Genomic DNA, 23,595 nt, shown 5'->3' with positions numbered 1-23,595 from the left:
TTACTACATATCTCATGGAAACTCTAGAATTTTTTCTAACTTCTTAAAGCATTCTGCAATACTGAATGCAATAGTGAAACACTGAGGTGCAAGAGAGTGGATAAGTATATTCTAAATAACAAAGCTAACATAGTTACAACTTGCTGGGTTTAAACCAGCTAGTATGACTGCAGATGTACCTCAGTAAGCACACAGAAATAGAAAGTTTTAAGATGAACTCAGAGATTCTATGATTACATGTGTATTATGGCAGAAAAACATTGACTGGTGAATTGAAGAAGCCTACAAATCTACAGAAGTTTCAACTGCAAAGGGAATGCACATTACTGCTAAAATAATTTAAGGCACTGGTTAGAAAATAGATGATTTTATTAATAATTTCTCTAATTCGTTGCTCAATGGTTCTTAAACCTTATGATAGCCAACTGTTTTCGCAATACTGATCTATAAGAATTAGTAATTAATACTAATACACATAAACAGAAAGATAGATGAGTGCACAAAATGTGATAAAACAAAGAGAAACAAAAAAGAGTTTTACTAGGAAAATAAAGGACGGGTTACAAAAAAAAAAAATCAAGTTAATCTCAAGAAAACAATAAATGTCCAGCAAAACAAGTGAAAAAGTAAAACCTATTATGCAAATCAGAAAATGGCAACTCTGATGCAGTGAAAAAAATTCTGCTCAATCGCTGATTCAATTAAAATACACAGCAGATTCTTTGACATGCGTATAAAAGCCATTCTTACAAATTTTGATATAAATGCACTGCATTAAATTCTAATGCAATGTTTTATGCATATGGATGACATCAAGTGACATTTTCACACTGCTAGTTGCTTTATTTTGTACATAAAATTATAGTGATGAGATTCATTCTGGAATTTATTTATTGTAAAAAAAAAAAACAAAAACCAAGGAATGCTGTCTTTTGACACTTTATCTCTGACTAATGCATGCCAAAAAAAAAAAAAAAGAGGCCATAAAGAATGTTACATAATCAAGACACTCCAACAACTGGAAGTGTTATATCCCATATGATAGGGTGAACTAATTAGAGACTTCCAAATAGTTAAGCTCTTCAAACATACCCACATGACACTACACTTTGCTTTATAATCACACCCCAAGTGTTAGCCATCTGTTTCAGAAAATCGTGTTACTGATATCAAATTCAAACATTCTGAAATTCTAAGCCCTCAAGGAAAATAAGTATCTGGAATCACTCACTTTTTAGTTACCTGTCAGTATTTGTAGAATTGAAATGCTTTGGGAAAAAAGTTAAAACAGTTGCAAATTAAAACTGCTGCATTAAGAGGTCAGAAATGAGAATTTAACCATTGCTTCACATAGAGATCGTGAAAGTATGTAACACTGAAGTGAGCCACTCAGTAATTACAAGCAATATTATCTAAAAATGACACAGAAGAGGTTAGGATTTGGCAACATGAAGGTTAGATAAATAAATAAATAAATTTACACCAGAGGTGGAAATCAGAAATGTTCTTTCCAATCACTAAATAGTTGTAAACTTTATTACTGGAAGGTACAGGAATGAACCAGTGACATAACAGAACATTTCCCTGGGCATGAACTACATTCTGATAGGGCATTCAACACAAAAGGTTTGTGGGATGAGTACGCTATGAATTCATGATTTGGTACCACAAACTACGAGTTTGTGTCATTTCCTAAAATCTGACTGGACACTGAAATTTTTGATACTGTTCTGTATCAAAACTGTTTCATAAAACCCGCATGTGTTGAACAGATTGTTTCCACGCTCCCAGCATCAGAGGCTTCCAGCGGCTTCTATAAGGAAGAAATTTCAAAGTCTTCATGATGTTCTATGTTGCTTTAAGAGGTGGCTTGGCAACTCATAGATCATAATTCTGAAAAGGCTGATTTGGTTCTTAATGTAATGCTAGCGTTCACTGGGATGCATTCACGTGGCTCATGAAATTAATGCTATTTTCCTTTCAATGTATTGTAAAGAATAGTCATACAAAGTTTTTATGCTAATTGAAATACTGTTCAAATACACATAAGAGATCTTATTTCTTTCAATAAACTGTGTGGCTTATCTGTCATTACAGTACAGAAACAACTTAAAGATTTGTAGAATGATTTACTTCCCATTTCAGTTAGCCTACAGGCAACCTATAATGCTGTTTTACTCTCAGAAAAACAATTTTTTTGTCTGAATCTCTTCAAAAAATAAATATGACAATATATACAGCAACTCAACAAGCAGATCATACACTGCATTTATTAATCTATTTTTTGTGATAAATTTGAATTACTTTTCTAACTTGTAACATTCTCTGGAACAGTAAGAATTACTTTTCTTAGTAAAGGAAGACGCAGATGCAATACTGGGCTGACAGAAAAATAAGTAAATATTTGACTAGATGCGATTTGCTTATCTAAGAGTATAGTTTGAATAAGGTTTACTGATTGTTGGTAGTGGTGGTTCTTTTTTTATTCCTGGTAGTAGCACAGCCTAGATTGTACTCTCATTTAGGCTTAGATTTATGAAAAGCATGAAAATTAAGGTAGTTCTGAAGAGCATCCCTTAAAATTGTGCAGTCCTATTTCCATTTCTTCACTCAGTAAACAAACGAGAACTCGCTTAACTCTCCAAACCATTACTGCCTCAAACATCAGAAACCATATGGGATGAAAATGATTTCAGAGTACTTCAAAATGGTTTTGTTTGATTTTGATATGTATGAGATATGCATTGAATAATCTATCTTGTACACAGAAATCCTATGATACCTAAGAAGCGAAATACAAAGCACTGCTAGATTCCATATACTTACTGTTAGAAGTAAAGTTGTGGCATGAAGTTGACATTAAAGCTCTCTATGTCAAACATATATTGTCCATGTATATTTAACCAGATCTGATGTAAACATACTTCTACCCCTCCTAGATTCCTTTTATATTTGAAATCTATAAAAATGTTATCAAAGTTTCATGAATTCTTGTTAATGGAGAATTTTATAAAAACGTTTAACTGAAATAGTTCTCTTGCTTTAAGAACATGGAAAAAGCACAATATTTGTTAGCACCAGAACTATGACATGACTGTAATTCAAATATGAACAATATCCAATTTTAATAGCTAATCCTGATTTTTAATAGCAAATCCTAAGATGTACATTCCCCATGAACTGCGCTGCCAGAATTTAAGTTACCTGAAACACAGTCCTAGCAGCATTCTAATCAAAAGAAAATCTTCCTACCTTCCTTTCATTCTGCAAATAACTAAAAATCTAACTTACACAGATACCATTATGCTTTCAAAAGTCCTTACTGAACTACTGTTTACATCTAATCAGCACTAAAAGCTACAACTATTTTTTTGCAGAAAAATTATGATATTAACAATGTCTAAATATTAACATAGAAAAAAAAGAGCTTAGATTTTCTCACGAGTCTACCAGTTAAATTGTCTTATGATGACTTAAATTACAAAACAGAACGAAAAAAAAAGAAGCTACATTTGATTTCAAGCTGTTTCAAGCATAAAATAAAGCAATATAGGCAGCTGTATTTCTCTATCACCTACAAATACATGCTTTCCTCTATGAAGTGTGTAGAAACTACTTAATCTTTCAGTGAGAGATTAATAATAGCCTTCTAGAAGATTGATCATGCACACTAGGCTCAAAGTACTTGAGAATACTACTTATCCAAAGCACTGTTTCTGAACCTGATTTTGCTTCACTTCTAGGAAAGAAGAATGTTCTTCTGTAAATACTAGACTGGAAAAAATAATCAAATAAAATGACTATCATTTAAATTTCTTTAATCAACATGGCATGTATGCATGGAAAAAACGTTGGTAATGTCAAGACTTGAAACTTTCTTGTACAAAATATGTAAACTATGACTTAAAAAAAAAAAATACATGTCCCAAATCATGAACCATCGGAAAAAAAAAAAAAAAAAAAAAAAAAAAAAAAAAAAAAAAAAAAAAAAAGCTAAATACAGTATTACAGAAAGCTCACATGTGGAACACTGAAATAAGAAAAATGAGAAATGAAATTTCAAGATTAGCAGTTTAAGTTTTGAAGAACGAGTGTGAAGTTGTTAGGACATCCAGAAAAAAATGTTCTGAAGAACAGAAACATCAGCCTTTTGTGGAAGTCTGGCTTCAAATCAGCTTTCTACTCTGACTTAAGGTCTTTTTGAAAGACCTAAGTATGTATTCAGCAATTACTGATACTTGGGTCTTTTCCATTTTACAAAGTTTTAGTATACTGGGACAGTCACAAAGGCAGTATGCATTACAGTGTGAAATATGAAAAAGACACACCTCAACATACTAATAAAAAATAATCTCATTAAACGCACAAAATTTAAACATAGAACAGTCTAGGAAATTAAATGCTTCCTAATACTCCCTGGCCGCTGAATTATCACTGGACTTACCATCATCTATCTCATAAACAATACAATGAAAAGTAAACTAGATAATTAGATATGAATCAAAGCTACAAAAATTCAACTCTAAAATGGAGAGATATGGATTTGAAGAATGGACTATTTAGTGGATAAGGAATTGGTTGGAGGTCGCAACCAGAGGGTTGTGGTCAAAGGCTGTATGCCCAGGGGAAGCCATTTATGGGTGGTGTTGCCCAGAGGCCCATCTGTGGTCAGGGAGATTTATATTAGATGTCAGGGGGAAGTTTTTTACTGAGAGAGTGGTGAGGTGCTGGAACAGGTAGCTCTGAGAGGTGCTGGATGCCCTGTCCCTGAAGGCCAGGTTGGATGGGACTTCGAGCAATCTAGTATTTGTTCTAATGGGTGGCAACCCTGCCTGTGGCAGAGAGGTTAACAGAGGGGGTAGAACCTGATGATCCTTAAGGTTCTTTCCAGCCCAAGCCATTCTATGGTTCTATATCATAAAATGACATTTTAAAAAAGTGAGGTAAAACAAATTTTGCATATACATATTTTCATACTATTTTTATACAATGCTATAAAACAACACAGTTTCAACAATCAAGCTTTATAAAAACTCTTTCCTTCGTGAATTATATTTAAATTCCACCTTATCCTAAAGAACAGAGTTAGACGTATGAAAGAAGAAAATCTACAAATGGGGAATCAGGAAGTTATTTCCTTGTAAAACTGGGCTCAAGACATAATGCTATAGATCTACTACACACTATCTGGACTGTAGTCATTAGCATTTGATGTACAAAACATGTCAGTGTAAGCATCTGCCAAGTGTGATGATCTTGATGCAATCAAAATGTATTCATCCTAAACAAAGGAAAAACATGTCTAATCTACTCATTCTAAGCAAGACCAGAGAGAATTAACAAAACAGAAGTATACAGAAAATTCTTATGTAAATCAAGCTTGAAACAACTTTTCATCAGCAGATGAAAATTCATTAACAGATTACTGAAGTAAATTTATGACTATGAAATTTTTGCCTTCAACTATCAGCCAAATACATCCATCAATGCTAAAACTGACAAGAACTGAGTGATGCTGATTACTGATATGACCTTCCCATGCAGAGCACTGTCTGCCAGCTTACATTACATAGCTAGCTCGTGTATAACTAGACTCTAAAAAGAAGAAACGTGTGGTAATAAGGGAAAATAAATAAGAATTGTATAAGATGCAATAAGCAGATGAAAAGCAAAATGCATAGAAAGATTCAGTTCACGATTCTGATGAATTTACAACCCCTTGCCTACTTCCGACACATACCACTGTGTTTTGCAAACAGAATTTTTCAGCTATGCATCTTATTTCAGAGATTATTACTACCATGTATTCACTTCTATTTCAGAACTGCAAACACACCAATCCGTTTATGCAGAAGGCTTCCATAATCTTCCTTATAGTCTTTTTGGTACTTTGGAACACTGTAGCTCTTCTAATAATTTCTTTGGAAAAGGTCAGTTATATTTTGAGTGAGCACAGAAAAAATACAGTAAATTCATATAAAAAGATAGATTTATAATTTCTTATTCAGGTTTCAATTAGTTTTTTGAAGAATTTATTCACAAAGGACAAATCTAGCTTACCCTAGTCCATATGCATGAACTCCTATCTACAGGGCCAGAAAGATAGACCTTTTAAATGCATACAGTAAAGTGCATTTCTAGATAAAACAAATAATAGAAGCACCAATCAGACATGCTTCCTAGCTTGTACTGTACTCATACAGTTACAGTCAGATTCACAACTCACATGTATGGCTATGAAGACAAAGAAAACTAACCAAAACAGAATTCTGATTTAGCTTAGGCTCAGCCTGTCCCAAGATTTATACACTTTATATACGTAGCTTTGGTTAGTACTTCCCTTGAATTCAGTTCTGAATATGACAAACCTCAGTAAGAGTCATTTAGCATTCCACCTAATAAGGAAATTGAAAGAAAACTTAACTGAAAAGCATGGCATACAATTAGAGGAGAAGAAAAACAAACAGTGAAGTTGTTTTTATTAACATAATGCTCATATATTACTGCAATATTTCAAGACAGTAAGATGGGCTGAGTTTAGATCATCTGCTTTGATTCATTATTACTAACATACAGCTACCATTCTTTTGCAATGGCTTTCAATTACACTTGTTGAAAAGAAGTGAAAAAGCAATGTTACAGTCAAAGTTGCACTATACTAATTCTGTGTAAGGAAAGATAAGAAAGATAAGTGTTGTAACCAACAATACTTGTTCCAGGATTCATATTTTCTGGTAAAAATGGTACATGTTAAAACATAGGGTTTTTACCTTGCTTTACTAAACAATGACTTTCCATTAGAAATGAAATGATGCTTTGTAGTTTTTGAAAATATTTTATGCAATTATTAGAGTCCCTTAAACTGTGTAGAAGATAATGTGAAGATGTTATATTTTCTCAATTTCCTAAAATACTAAGTCAAATTAAGAAATATATGTGCTGATGTACACTTTTGTGTCAGTCAGCTTGCCAAAAACTTCCACTCAAAATAAAAGGGAGCAAACATAGGGATCTGTTTCTTCCTGAATATGCAGAAAAACTAAGACATTTTCTGTAGCTTAACTGCTTTATTTTATTTGATCAAAGATATGGCTTTCCCTTTGTCTTTTCAAAAGTTCAGAATTATTAAATACAACACAGAGTATATTGACAATTTCGTGAAACCTAAAACCAAACATACTTTATTAAAGGTTGTTTTTAAAAGGCTTGTGTATGCACATGTGAGGCACTAAAAACCACTCTTTTCTGCAATACTTTTAATGAGCCTTCTTATTGCTTGACCAGACTTTACATAACATGCACTGCCAGGGAGCTTTGTTTTTCCCTGGAGCATTGTGATCTCTACTATTGTTTATAAATCTCATTCAAATAGCTTATGTATTTCCCAGTGGATGTACCTATAGCTACTAGTCCATTATGTTCTACAAGGGCTCATGCAACGTCTGAGTCCAGATTACAAGATTCTTACTGGCCTTGAGCCAATCGGCAAAGGGAGTAGGTTTTGCTATGCGATTTCATTCCAGAAGACTTTCAAATAAATTGTCAACTGAATCCTGAGTACTTACAGGGCTCCAGCTGTTGTGTCAGATCACTATACACAAAATGAGCTGGATAAAAGTGAGCTTCCTATTAGTGGTGTCATAGCTGGCAGTTGCTGAACAAGACTGTCTCTTTTTCTGCTCATTATCCTGGCAGCGCATCCCCTAGCCATTTTGCCTTCAGTTCCCAGGGCATGGATCTGTGGGTCCCCTGTCCCATTAGTCAAAGAACCGTGTTGAATCAGCCCATAAACCATCAACCCCTCCTCTTTTTTTTTTTTTTTTTTTTTTTTTTTTGGGGGGGGGGGGGGGGGGTACCCTGCGGGCCTGCTGTCCCCCTGTCATGAACACAGATAGATATAGAGATAACTCTGTGACAAGTGGTCACACAAAGATTTTCTAACAAGAGTATGCTGGCTTACACTTTTACATACATAAGTGTAAGAACATTCAGTTTGACACCAACACTACCAAAACATTTAATGAGGAGAAAGACAGGTTTCACGGCTCAGATTTTGTTTGTAGTGCAAAAAGTGATCTTAAAAGTTTGCAAGAGTTTAGAGAAAGAAATAGAAGAAGAAAACTGATAAATATGTATGGAAGCAGCCAAATGCAGATTTGAACTTTGAATGTGTTACTTTTTGTTGTTTCGAACAATAGAACAACATTTTGATCCCACAGGTGAATTACGTGGTTACTGCATTATGCACATTCTAAAAGGTGTGGAGAACAACCCACATGTGACATGAGTATTTACTTATCACCCATCTCTCTCTTACTCAGTGTTTAATTGAAATAAATCTTCACGGTTTCAGTATTTCAGTTGTTTCATGCCTGTGCTTCACACGAAAACATGAGAAAATTAAAAAAATATATTAGAGAAACAATATTCGTGAAATCATACCATTCCCTCAATAGCCTTCTCCCCCTTGAATTGGAATTGATTTCACTAGTAGCTTCCTACTTCACTGACAAACAACACAACTTTCACAACAAAATATATATTGAAACTGTACATACTCTGAGGAAACCTGGGTGGATTGTCGTTGACATCAGTGAGCGTGATATTTACTGTTGTTGACCCTGACAGCCCTCCAACCTGCCCAGCCATATCTTTGGCTTGAATGACAACAGAATAATGCTCTCTGGCTTCCCTGTCCATGTTATGCAAGGCAGTCCTGATGACTCCTGTGGTGGAAAGAAAACAAACAGAAGAAAGAAAAGTGAGGATTAGCTTGTTATAGCAAAGGGAAATGCTAAGCACAGCTGTTCTTTTCAGGAAAGGTAGAAGAATAGAATGTTTTTTCTGAAAACACAAAGCTTTTCTATAATCCAAATCAGCTGGGTTAAGATGATATTCATAGTTAAAAGCCAATTGGTTGCTTCCTGTGTACAAACAAATAATAAATAATGGATTATATACAGAGTGTTTGAGAGTGCTTCACTATCTCTTCTTAGAGCAAACATGCCAGATGCTAGCCAGTCAATTTGCTTGAGACTATGAAAAAACCCACAAAACCTCTGTGTCTGGTTGCTCTGAAAGTAATGCCTCCTGTTTATTTACATGGAAACTACAAAAAAGAGCACAGTCACTCCATCTGACAGAGCAAATGCACAGCTACAAAACACTGTTTTCAAAGACAGTTGTCACTAGCTATGCATTTTGGCAGCAATGAACAAGAGCCTGGATGCTGCACTGATAAAAATCTGCTTGAGCAGAAGTGACCTACTGTTGTTGTCACTGCTGAAATGCACCAACCCATGCCATGGTGTCAACATAATAAAACAGCAGTCATTACTTCAGGAGCAGCCCTCAACAACTATATTAGTAAATTAACAAATAATGAATCCAGCATCACTAAAATGAACTCAGTTACTATAATTGTTTAAATATCTACTTAACAGAACTATTAATCAGAATTAATACTTGAGTGGAGAAGACATAGATAACTTTTTTTTTAAAAAAATAAAAGTTCAGAATAAGGCTGCTTCCCTTTGAAAACTACCCCAACACGTACTTCCTTATTTACATTTATCAATCATGCACACTTTTCTTCATAAGTGTATGAAAAGTGAAGGATAAGCTTTCATTGTTTCTACTACTGTACAGAAAGAAAAATAAAACTGAGTAAGACTAAAATTCTATTTCTCTTTATGCATAATAAACAGGAATTTATCTTAACATTTAGTCAATCATAAATGCACAAGGAAAGATTAGTATAAAGGAGTAACAGTCAACTCTGTGAGTTCAGTTCTAGTGTTGGTATATCTTTCATTCATTATGATGTCTGCAAATGGTAATTTATTTGATCACAGGCTGACAGAAAGTTCATGGAGATCAGTAAATGGAAACGTCAAGTGCTGCAATAGGGAAGAAATAAGACCAGGCACAACCAGTCCATGGTGTGATGAGATGGAAAAATAATTCCACTGGTGAAAAAGCAATTGAAAAAAGACAGTTGTAAGAAACTTTAGGTTTCTGAGGTACACAATAGGCGGCTTATTACTTAAAATTTCTCAAAGGTATCAGTATCAGGAAGTGCTATGCTTCAACCTGGCAGCAGCTCAGCAGCAGTTTTTACTCTCTCCTGCCTCCTAGAGGAATTGGGGAGGAGAAATGGAAAAAAAATAGTAATGATAATAGTTATATTAGTAGTATGTTAATAGTAAGCATATATATTAAAAAAAAGAAAAAAAAAAAGGACAACACAATTGCTCACTATCTGTCTAACAGCACACAGCCTTTACCCAAGGAGAAGCTGCTTCCCTGGCCAACTCCCCTCCATGTTACAGTTTTTTCATTTTCATAGGCCTTTTAAATTCAAATACAGCCTGAATCTTTGTCTTGTATTTGTTGGGCACTATTGCTACCTTGCTAGTTGGCAACTTCTCAGCTGTATTTCCAATATTTATTCATCTTTATTGAAAAAGGAAAGGAAGAATAAAAAAGTAAATTGTATAAATCATTACAAAAACTCCTCCATACTGTTTTTGATATTAAGGATGAGTTACATTAAGGAAGAGACAGTTAGGTTAAAAACTGTATACATCACGTGGAAGTTTAGACCGCGGCGCAGAGTTGCAGATGCAGCTCTGGAGCACGGGACTGCTAAGTCTAGTCATATCAATTTCCATCTTAAATTATGTGAAATCTGTTTTCCCACATGGAAGACTACTCTTGAACATACTTTTTCTTCAAACTCACCTAAATTTATGCACCCCTACATCATAGTCATTTTTGTTGTCTTATTTTTTTTCCCTAATAATTTCTAGTTTTGAACTGTACAATTTGAGTTTATCTTTCTTTATCATTAATGACCAGATACTTGCCTGCATTCCAGTTCAGACTTCATAACCACAATTATATAAAAAAAAAAAAAAAAAAAAAAAAAAAACCCTGAACCACTTTTGCTTCAGCAACAGTCTAATTTGTTATGGGCTAATTATTTTTTTGTATGGAAAATACCCATCCTGCTGTTGCATCATGTGTACAGTCAATGAACATATAAATGTTATAATTACAAAATAAACAAGAGATTTTGACAAAGAAGATTATAATAACAAATAGAGAATAGATAGAAAGCTTACCCACATCATGGGCTCGCTGCAAAACTCCAGAGGAGGGATCTCCAAAAAAAGACTCTTTCCTCCTGCTAGTCAGCTCTTAAATGGGTCTAGGAGAGGTGCAGCCAGGCTCCACCCCTTCCAGCAGCACGGGTGAATTGCCTTCACTTGTGCTCCCAGGGCTGACTCATTGCTCACCTCAGGTGATCAATCAGAGGTTGAGGCAGTGATTCAGCAGTTACCACACAATCCTGCTAATCAGTAGATTTTCTGAATGAACAATAGGTTTTACTAGATCTCTTATACTCTAGTTTCTTATTTGTGTGTCTTGTCATAAACACAACCATCAAACTGATTTTGTAAATTTTACTAATTACTGAGGAAAGAGAACTGCTACAGATGGCAATTTCATTAGTATTACTTTTATATTTTGAACAAAAATACCTATTTTTATACCTGTTTTGCTTTAGGATACATAGTTAACTTTTTTATTTTATCTTAATGTGCTGAATATATTATATATACTAACATACATTTCAAAATCTAGTACTATTCTTCCTTGAAAGAACTTGACATATCCCTTTTGTGAGAAGGAAGGAGGACTTCTATGGGTTTTGACTTTCAATTTATTATTAGTGGTGAAACCTCTTAATGAGTAACAGCCTGAATTTAGAAAAAAAAAAAAAAAAAAAAAAAAAAACACCAAACTGCCAAAACCTCCCAAATTAAGGGACTGGAAGAGATCTTCACTGACTGAGCAGAAAACACACTAATTTATGTGGTAATTGTGAGGATGCCAAATGAAATCATAGCATCTTCCACTGTTTCCATAATGAAAAACATAATCAAATGAATTAAATTAAGAATATGCTGCCATGCTGCCTGCCAACAAGCAGAGAAGCAACACAAATCTGCCACATAAAATTGCTGCAAATCAAAGGAATCCATGTTACAGAAATACCATAGCAACGGGACACCCTATTTGAGCAGGAAGCTGTCATTCTTTCTCTTGTCAATAGTTAAAGCATATGTATATAGCTTACAAATTTTTCAATTCTGTTCAATTAAAATTGTTCATACTTTCTGAAAAAAGTAATTTTTTTTCTCAGCATCTTGTAATCTGGTTGAATTAGGACACTACCACTAGGGATGTCTCTCCACTGAAATGATGTACATGTTCCATTGACTTCAGAGCACTAATACTTCCAAATTATTGCCCTTTGGAAAGGTATCTACTGGATTTAGAAGTATTGGATTGCTAGTTTATTCCACTCTGATTGTAGTTATTCCTGCAAACATTAACTCTTCCCTTTGGCTCAGAAATCTGCATTAAAATTATCAGCTAATACAGTATTGAAATAAAACCAATATTCTGGTGCAAATCTTAGTATCTAATAACATAAAAGATCAGCCTGCTGCACTGACATTTCCATGCTGCTTTCATACTCAAATTCTTTCATCAAATCTAAGCCTGGTGTGGACTCAACGTGGCTGTAAAGATAGGGGTGTCTTTTATTCTTTTCTGTTGAATAGTTAAAACACAGGTCTCTATGTCTGTGGACCTCTACACACTAAAACTCAAGTTTTTAGCACAACTCCAGTGGTAGCTGGTAGGTTGTCTGGCAGTAACTTGAAGTATGGTGTATAAATTTTTTTCTGTGTTTCTGTTTCTAACAAGAAAGAGTTAATCATGATGAGTAAAATGGGTCTATATTGTGGACCAATGAAGCTAGAAATTGTTTTTAATACAAAAATGAAGATGAAACAGAAAAAGATGCTTCTACCATAATAATGAAACAGTAAAATATCGAGTCATTAGATTTAGTTGGGCACATTATGACATGCAGCATCAATTCTGTAAATATTTCCTAGTTCAAGGGAACATCTTATAACTATCTACACAAAACAAGCATGAGCTGAACTATAAGAGTGCAGATGGCCTTGATTTTCCAAAAATATTTTCAGATTCTCTAAGACAAAACAAATCAGTAGTGGGGAAGTCATGCAGTCACCACCTGGGCAGTCCAAAAGGTGGGCTGCAGAGTCACCGGATGCTACAAAATTGTCCAAAGCTCCTAATACCTAGTTTAAATCTACCCTCTACCCATTTAAAGCTATTTCCTTCATCCTATCACTACATGCCGTAATAAAAAGTCACTCCTCAGCCTTCCTATAGGCCCCTTCAGGTACTGGAAAGCCATTTAAGGTCTCCTGAGAACCTTCTCTTCTCCAGACTGAAGAGCCCTATCTCTCTCAGCCTGCCCCCATAGCGGAGGTGCTCCAGCCCTCTGATCATCTTCATGGCCCTCCTCTGGACCTGCCCCAACAACTCCATGTTCTTCTTGTGTTCGGGGCTCCAGAACTCGATGTAGCATTGCAGGTGGTGTCTCTTGAGATCATTATCAAACTCATTGCACCAAAGTAGATATAAATTTTGAAATTAGTCAAAACTTTGCAATTCAGATGCTTCTTAAGCAACATTTTCAATATTTCTTGGAAAGTAATGTAAGCATAGCTTATGTTTTAGTACAATTTATACAACTTGATACACTCACTGTCAAAATACATTTCTCCAAATAACTGATACTGAAGTTTAATGGTAAATTATTTATCTAAAGATTCCCTATGTTAAAAGGCATATGGTACCACAAGATCTCCCATAAAACTCAGACCATTGACAGAACTAGCACTGTACTGAAACTAGCAGTTTGATTTTGGCTAAAGCGCATTCTACTAAAAGCATGTAATTTTAAACTGAAGCAATCAAGAAGTACAAGATGTTATCTATTTTCTCAACTGAATATTCCAATTCTTAATCATGAAGTCAAAAGTCTACCCTTCATTTGGTGGTATGCAACTTCAAATTCAAAGCTTTGAATTTTGTTAACCATGAGTTTGCTCTTTTTCATTTTGTAAAGATATATTCTCATGAATCTACATTTCTGATAAAATAAATTGTAAAAATAAGTAACTGGAAAGCCATTTTTCTTACTCAAAACTCAGTGTTATTTTCTCTTTTCAGTTTCAAAAAACATTTTATTAAGAGAACTAAGGACACATTATGTGAATATTGGTATCACAATTCTGCTCTCTCCCCCCTGTACTAACTTCTGATGTAAATTTTGTATCAGAAATAGTGTAGACATCAGGAGCAAGGATGTGACAGTCTCCCTGTACTCAGCTCTGCTGAGGCTTCACCTTAAGCACTGTGTTCAGTTTGGGACCCCTCATTACAAGAAAGACACCGATGCCATGGATTGTGTACAGAGAAGGGCAATGAAGCTGTGAGGGGTCTGGTGCACAAGTCTTGTGGGGAGCAGCTGAGGGAACTGCTGTTGTTCTGTCTGAAGAAGAGGAGGCTCAAGGGAGATCTTACTGCCCTCTCCATCTCCCTCAAAGGAGGTTGCAAGGTGGGGTGCAACCTCTTCTCCCACATAACTAGTGATAGGATAAGAGGGAGTGTCCCCAAGTTGAACCAGGAGAAGTTCAAGTTAGATATTACAAAAATCTTCTCTAAAAGAGCAGTTGGGCACTGGAATGGGCTACACAGGGAAGTGGCTGAGTCACCATCCCTGAAGGTGTTCAAGAAACATGTAGATATGGTACTAAGGAACATGAATTAGAGGGAAACAGGTCAACATTGGTGGTAGTTGGACTAGATTATCTTTTCCAACCTCAGTGGTTCTATGATTCTATAGTTGTATGAAATTTTGCTTTTCTGATCTTTTGCAATACATTACAAAATCAATTTGAGAAATGTGCTAGGGTTTTTTTTTTTTTTTTTTTTGTTTTTGTTTTTGTTTTTGTTTTTTGGTGTTTTTTTTTTTTTGTTTTTTTTTTTTTTTTGCTTAATAGTGCAATGGTAATTCATTTTGAATTGCTTTATTCTTATTTTATGATGTAGTTCTCCTGGATATATTTCTACCTTCCTCACTTCTACTATAAATCCCGCATCCCAAATTGTAGGACTTTGCATTTATTGAACTGAGTAGCACAGTCTTTCAAGTAAACCAGGTTATTCCACCAGGATGTGCTGTTTTCATCTGTGTTCAATATTCTGTCCATTTTGTGTCACCCAAAACTTTTATCAGTAATACTTTCATACTTCTAAACCACAAAGAAGTTGAATAGATTTGTTTTTACACCAATCCCGTTAACTTCTGGTTATACCTCTTTCTTTCTAAATGATCCTGCCTTGATGACAATTTTTTGCTACCTCCCAGGTAGCTGGCTCAAATCCAGTTAATGTGTGCTTTGTTGCTACTACTCATTGCTATGTATTTTATTAGAATGCTGCGTAACCCCTCATTTCATGAAACACTGTAATTGAGTTTAATTTGGTGTTTTTATAGAAAACATACTGAAAGGCATTACTGCAATTTTTAACAAGCTAAATACTTTCTCAACTATTTCATTTTAATTGTTTTTGCATAAATTTGCCAGCCTAATGTTAAAGATTTTCTTTAGCTGGTCCTTTCATAAAATTCGCACACATTTACATTCTGAAAATTCTGGTTCTGGTATTTCTCTAGTAATACAGTATTTAAAGTGAGAATTGTCATGATCAAAACTGCCTTAGCAAGTTATTCAAGTAGTTAAGAATTTATCTGAGACTGTTTCTTGGAAGATACTTTTCCCCAAGCAGATGTGACACAGTGTTCTTCATAGCTACTATTAAGACTACATGGTGTGATAAGCAAATAATTGCTTCTTTCTAAATACTGCATAGATCTAATTCCTGTAGCATTCTTACAGTTTTCTACATCTTCACTCATTTTTATTCATGTTGTAATGTTCCATTTTTTCTCCTCTCTTCTTGCTTGAAAAATTATACTAAACGTATTTAAACTGTTGTCTTGTCTTTCATGGATTCATAGTTTCCAATGTCTTTAGCTTTCTTCACGTTATCTACTCGGTAATTTATAATTGCCGTGTAGGTGTTCTGAAAGTAATGCCTCCTATTTATTTCCATGGAAACGAAAATGAAAAGCCCAATAACTCCATCTGACAGAACAAATTCTCAGCTACAAAACTCTGTTTTCCAACACAGTCATCACCACTAGCTATGCATGTTTACCAGCAACGAACAAGAGCCTGGATGCTGCAGTGGTAAAAATCTGCTCAAGTAGAAGTGATCCACTGTTGTTATTGTCACTGCTGAAACACACCACCCAGTGCCTCACTGTGCTCACATCCACTGTTTGGTCACTGTCAGTGTTGAGCAAGCATTCATGAATGTCAATGGCAGCACTTTTTTTCTGCAGGGAGGAACTGAATGACACACCTTTGCTCCATATGCACTCCCATGACAGACATCACTTCGTCAGATTACCCTCTGCTGCCACCTGTTACACAGCAACACAATGTATCAGAATATTGGTGGGAAGGTTTGACATCTACTGCCATACCACCATTGACATCATGGGCCAACACAATAAAATAGAAGACATCACTTCTGGAGCTGGAGCTGTCTTATATGAGGATAAGTCAGTGACTTTGCACTGACTAATATCTTTTCCTTGGGACTGAATTAGCAGTTCTTTCATTGTTCTGAAGAAATATATGGTTAGAAGCAAACAGGTCTCAATGATTATTTCTCCAACTTCAACAATATAGCAATTAAATTTTTGATGTGTTTCTGTTAAAGCAGTACGGTCATGCCTTACGTAAAGCAGCACAAGGCAAGGCTAATGTTCCTTCTTTTAAAAATGAAGTTTTGGGTTTTTTGATTTTTTGACAATTCAGTTAAACATGTATTTAAAACCGAAGATGAAACTGTACTCTAGGGAAAAAAAAAAAAAAAAGGTAAAAAAAGTAAAAACAAACAAACAAACAAAAAAATTGCTGAAACCCCTCAATTAACGAATACTGTCTGCGTAATGGAATACCTAGTTATACTCAAGATAACTATGTATCTATACAAATATATATACATACAGATATACAAAACTAACAGATTAATGCTGTTTAGTTATTGAAAAATTCTCCATTATAGATTACTTGTCATGTAGACAAGTATAAGGATCAAGCAAATGATGTGCACATGAACATAAGGAAGAGGTAAAAAAACACTGGGAAGAGGGAAATTATTCATTAAGGGTGATTTCTTCACAATGTGAACTTGGGGTTGCATTTAATCCTTAAACGACATTATGACACTTGAAAAGAACAAAACAGTTAAGTAGACAGGGGATGCTTCAGTAACCCCTGGTCACAGCAGATGGGAATTAAGTACCAGAATCCTCTAAAAGAAAATCCCATTTGACAAGAAAGAGCTTAGAACTATTTGAAGACTGGTTGCTAATATTCACCAGCTTTGAAATACCCTTCCCTTAAAACAGAAATAGTGTTTACTACTAGCATCAAATACTGCTTCTTGTAATGTCACATGCCTACATACCCATCTACATGAAAATCTTTTTAATTTGTAGTTTGAATGAAATGACAAAATAACAGAGAGCTCAAGGTTAAAGTCACTAACATTTCACCCATAATCCACAGCTCCTCCATAATAGAAAGGAAAATTGATTGACTCACAGACATTATTTTACATTTCTCATCTATTATTATTATTAAGTTAGACTTTTATGCAAATTTAAATTTTTGTCCTTAATAAGCATATGAGAATATATCTAAATAATTTGAGATAATTAACACAGTTCCCCATGATGTTGAATAATATTGTGTTTTCTTTTCAAGCAAGTCACCTTGATAAAGAGAGACAAGAAGACAGTGATTATTAGCCTGACAAAAAAGCCTTCAAATAAGGTCAAAATAGTGTCCAGCTAATTAAAACCTGAATGCAGCCACACAATCTTGGAAAGATTCCACGTTTGAACAAATTTCATATGCTGTCTGGTTTAATTGTAATTGACAGTGTCTAGACTTATAACTCCACTCGTCCTCTAGTAAGAAAGTTTGCTTAGCCAATAGACCAAGCTTTTACATGGCTGTGCTTTTTTCTACCCACGACATTCACAACATAACCATGAGTGTGCCACTTAACCTCAGTGCATCACTGACCTGTATGTAACACCTTAAGGACTTCATAGCAGTATAGCTGAATTTATATGTAATTGGCGTAAGGTACTTAGATTTCAACCTTAGTCATCATCTAAGTATGCTTATTTATAAATTTCAAGTGCAAATGAAATACAGTGAGACTGATGTCAATATGCAAATGCAAAATGTATAACCTAGGTACTTGAACAACAATGAAACTAATACTACAATGTGTGATTGTGGCCATGCAAGTTAATGACTACTGAAAGTAAAATCATCAAATTTAACCATCAGTAAAATACAATCAGCAAAAATTCTTTAGAAATGGTTTAGTAGCAAATTTAGTACAACTGAATATAACTATCTGTACAATTATAGTATAGATAGTATCTATCTAGGTATTACAATAAGTGAAAATGATTACATATGAGATTAATAGATATGCTTGAAGAAAAAATCTTAGAAAAAAAATTTTATTGTATTTTCTAGAAAAAAACCTTTTAACTGAAATATGTATATATTTCATATATACATACATATATATTTCAACATGTTTCATATATTTTTTTATATATATAAATATAAGTTCACTGAAAGCTTAGTTCTTATAACAAAATTCCAAGATAGTGAAAGAAACAGTTTAAATTCCACACAGAAGTAGAGATGTTTAAGAAATTTAATCAGAGTAAACAGAACGCTGACTTAAGAACAACAGTTGTTCAAAATAGATATGTTTGAATGCTGAAAATGTGTAAACAGCACATTTTTCACAACTTTCTTTTTCACATGGAAAACACAATGATTTTATATGTAGAAAATTTAAAGTTATCCTATATTAAAACTTCTGATTTAGTTGCTCATAAATATTTCCTGTCTTAGACCTAACACACAGAAAACCTTTGTCTATTGGGTGACACAAAAGGAAGTTATTTACTTCTGCTGAGATTCAGCTGGGATGCATTGATCTGAGAGTTAGATATTGATTTGGTCAGAGTAAAGATAAATCTCTACCTAGAGGCACAATAAATCAAATAGTTGGCTGAGAACAGAAGTCTGTGCTGTTCCACTGCTATGGGTGCACTGCTATCAAGAAAATAACTACTGAATTAGAGAAGTATTGTAGTACATTGAAAAGAAACACCCTCACACTAAAGTTAACTGAAAAAGCATCAAAACAGTCACACAAAATACAAAATATGATTGCTCCATGACAACACACAGTTTTAAAAAGTTGTTTCACTTCTCGATTTGTCTGAATACATTATTCTGCAAGGTGCCTGAATATTAGTATGGAAAACATTTTTATGTTAAAACTGAAGCTTGACTCCATTTGAAATGATTCTGCATTCAGATAAAGCACAAATCTGAAAATACAAAAGCCTTAAAACTTCTTACTGAATACTAATACTTCTGGGAATAACTCAGTTTGTATTTAGTTTTCAGCCCTGGGAAAGCCAGGACCCCATTTACAATGAAGAAAGCAACTTTATTAACCAAGTCACAAGTACCACAATTTTATGCAAACTTCTATGATGAGTGCTGGAAAATAAATAAATACAAATTAAAAAAAATTTCAAAAGATCATCTTTCATTTCCTCTTCCTACCTGTCATTTTCATCTGCAGTCACTGAAAAATGTAATAGCCTTCATGCTATACCTCCAAGTTTCCATTATTTTTTTGGAAGACAATAAAACCTTAAAACTGCAGTTCCATAAACTGCACTGATCTACACAACCCCTTCAGATGAATACAATAACAAATGCATAAATATGCCTTTTAAAGCTCAGTGTAGAAAAATTAAAATGCACAAATTCAATTAAAGATTAAGTAAGCCTGAGTAATTGGTATGTCTCTTATAAGTGCTTCATATTTTTGTACAGTTTGATTGTGCTATGCAGCTTAACACATTACAATGTTTCAAACATGCACTGAACCAACATTAGCTGTCTAAATGTTTGACAAAATGTAATCTTGACCATAGATGAAGGTGTGACATTCGAATTTTTTAGAGATAAAATATTTGGGAAGATGTCAAAAAAATGAAATAACAACTGGTGCAAATTTCCACTGACCTTCTGAAAATAAACTTTCCCTAGGATTGATACCTTGAATGAGTTTATTTGTCTCCGTGATTTATTTGTTGTCTATACAGGGAAGAAAACAGATCAGAAGCAGTTTTATATTAGAGCTTTTTTCCTTCTCTAGAATTACATGCTGTGCAAATGTTTACCTCATGCAGGCCCGGAATGAACAAAAATGGGGATATTAACTAACTGTCCCTTTCACAAGAAATGATTTCCTAAAATTATATCTGTTTTCTCTATTTCTTGTTAAAGAATCTACTGTCCAATAATATAGAGAAAAGATAATAGGAATAAATTGATTGACCATTCGGTATGAAGTCAATGATTGCTTACTAAATGTGTGTTCTAAGTAGTGATGGGAATTAATACGACAAAATAAAATGGACAGTCAGAGAAGAATTCCAGTTTTTCACTCCATATTTTATTCACTATATTACTTTAATCAAAAGAAACTTAGAAATGTATTATTTTCCTGGTGTTCTCTTTGTGTATGCTTCAGAGGAAGACTTCCTTTAAGCTTCACCTACAATAGTAAGCACTGCTCCTTATATGTAACTCAGTTCTCCAGAATAACCTGAGACAATATGAAACAGTGTGTCTAAAGTAATTTAAATGTACCTACATATATGATAACTGATATGTAAATGAATGTTTTAAAAAGAGCATTTTATCTCATGTACCAAGTTAGAACCTATAAAAATCAATGGGATCAGGTCAGCCATAGTAAATCCTAATTCAAGTAGACAGGAGCTTTCCTTGTGCAGAAAAAGCAGCAATTATGGTTTGCCATGTTTGGAACAGTAAAGTGTTTTCCTTGTCTGCTCTTAAGATCTTAAAGTACATATATATAACTAAGATGAGCAGGAGCTCACATTGTTGATCTCAATCTGGTGTAAATCCAGACACTTCAAATAAAGATAATGAAGCTGCAACGATTTACATCAATAAATAATCTTATCTTTTATTTTTAGTCGAAAAAGCTTCTTACCACGATTAGAGCTAAGTTGTCAATACAGTACTCTAGATGATGAATTCTCACTCTTCAGCTATTAATAGCAAGAGGAGCTCATGTTAGCAAAGGCTGCCTTTATGAGAAAGCTCCTGAAAATCTGGCCAAAAATGGCAATTTTTTTTATACCATTATGTTCATACCATTATGTTTTCAGCATGCCTACTTGAGCCATTACCTTTCTCTTAGGCAATTCAACTAATTTCTCTATCCTTCTACTCACAATCATATATTTTCTTTCATGTTTATATTTCAGGCTGTACTGAATTTTTTACCATTTTGCGTTATCAGAAAGAAACCAGTTCATCAGTGAGACCTGATATCTGCTACAGACACAAAGTAGCTCCTGAATACACAATGTGCAATAATTATCAATACCTACTTATAAAAACAATGCATTTCTGCTGATGAAGTGCATCTTTTGAGAAAAGCAGTAAGTAAACCAACACTGGGAATGTAACTGGAAGAAAGCTCAAGTACTATAAATTATCCTGAACACAGGAAATTAAATAGGTTTAAGTGGGGAAACATCTATGAAGTAGAATTTATTTCCTGGATGTAGTATATTTATTTGCAGCAAAGTTAGTCACTGTAACATTCAGAAAAGTGAAAATTCAAATGGGCCATATATATTTTGAGTATTTCAGATTTAAATAAATGACATCTATAGACTGCTGCATTTGAAGAGTTCTGCTGGCTATATTAGAAAACTTAACTTCCAGCATATAATAGTCCAGAAAATGGCAATGCGCATAGTAGCTGGTTCAGCACTAGTAGAGGTTGATCATTTACGTCCACATTATCTTCTTAGTTTTGATCAAGACTAATAGTACACTTGTAAAAACCACTTTTATGGAGCAACATTTCCCTATACATAGGACAACTGTCAGCTTGACCTCAGAGAACATAGTATCCTAATAAATCCTCTTTAATACTTATGAAACTTAGTAAGAAGTAGCATTTTGAATGTTAAAGTCTGAACAGTAAAACTCAAAACATATTTTGACATGCATAAAACTTTTGCACTGTGATCCATTACCGTTATACAATATCACTTAGATTGTTTATGAACTGTGCTGCAGAAACCATTTACAAAAAGATTGGAGAACAGACTTTTATAACCCTTTCTAGAAGATATCATTTATCAAATGGAAAATGGCACACAAATCCTCAGAATCTTAAGAAAATTTAATGGGATACACATATATAGTTTGCAAAGGACACAGCTATATCACTCTGCTTTGAATGAATTAATATATTTTTCAAGAACAATTTTCTAAAAGCTGTCTGCAAGCATTATGTCTTTTATTTTTGGTCTTACCACTCTGAACAAAAAAGCAAATCTTAGCAAAATAGTTTTCCTTACACAATAGCAAGACAATGTAGATGAAACCAGTAATTTTCAAGCATAAATGTCTGAAAACAGTCATTTAAAAACATGGCCTCAAAATAAGTGTGCCCACTTATATCTGAGAAACCATACCTAACACTAGGCAATGATATTTCAAAATATTGATTTCACCATTAGTTCCCTGTATCTAAAAGATTGATTTTCAACAGAACATAAGGCATAGGTTTAAAGATTCTGTTTTACTGTATGAGGCAGGGAAAGTTATTATCTTTGATAAACATTACGTTAGAAAATAGAATAACTGGAGATTCTATCATTTATTATGCCGTAGCTAGGATGATGTTAACAATTAGTACCATCTGAAACTCTTCTTAACTATATTTACAGTGTGTGACAGCATGATTAATATTACATAAATAGTTAGAATACTCTTACTACCATAATCTAAGCAGTCCAGTGATAGCCACCTTCTCACTTAATGTCACGTGAAAATCATTAACTGGGACTACCCCAATCCTGGGAACTGACAGTGTGCCCACAACACCTAGTCTGTGCAGAGCACTAGATCAAGCAACTACATTTCACCCAGGTCCACAAAATTGTTCCTGGAAACTTTTTAAAGAGCTATTTCAAGCAAAGAATAGAAGAGGTTTTAGCTGTCCACACAGTTCCATACAAATACTACAACATTGTGAATTCTACTGTAAAGATGAAATTTTCACTTAAAGGCTCCTGTTATTATAACGGCATATAAAAAGAGTGACTTGACAAATCTGAGCATTTTTCATTAAATCCATATTCAGAAATGGTACGAAGAGCATCTTAATAATTAGAGATTTGTTTACTGAGTATAATATTTAAAGGGACACAAGTAGAAAACAGTGAGAAAATACATAGAGAACTGTAATTCATCTCAAACTTCAAAGAGTTTAGATTTTTCTCCATTTGCATGCCATATTTAAAAGGCTGAATTCCAGAGCTTTGTTTTATTCCCTTCACATACAGTGAAATCAACAGGTTAGAGCCTTGGGTCTCCACACTGTAAT

The 23,595-nt window shown here is 34.1% G+C and overlaps 1 protein-coding gene across 3 annotated transcripts in view; it reads right to left on the bottom strand.

The window, feature by feature from the left end:
• CDH18 (cadherin 18) overlaps positions 1-23,595 on the bottom strand; it is a 229,010-nt gene that overhangs the window by 54,180 nt on the left and 151,235 nt on the right. For all 3 annotated transcript variants that reach the window (XM_052704351.1, XM_052704352.1, XM_052704353.1), the window contains exon 6: positions 8,559-8,726. In XM_052704351.1, coding sequence (XP_052560311.1) covers positions 8,559-8,726 — 168 coding nt within the window. The remainder of the gene's footprint in view (positions 1-8,558; positions 8,727-23,595) is intronic.

Source organism: Tympanuchus pallidicinctus, unplaced genomic scaffold (assembly GCF_026119805.1).
Source record: "Tympanuchus pallidicinctus isolate F22 unplaced genomic scaffold, pur_lepc_1.0 scaffold5, whole genome shotgun sequence".
NCBI classification, from domain to species: Eukaryota; Metazoa; Chordata; class Aves; order Galliformes; family Phasianidae; genus Tympanuchus; species Tympanuchus pallidicinctus.
Note: the sequence above shows the minus strand (reverse complement) of the source record. Positions and strands in the feature narration are given on the sequence as shown.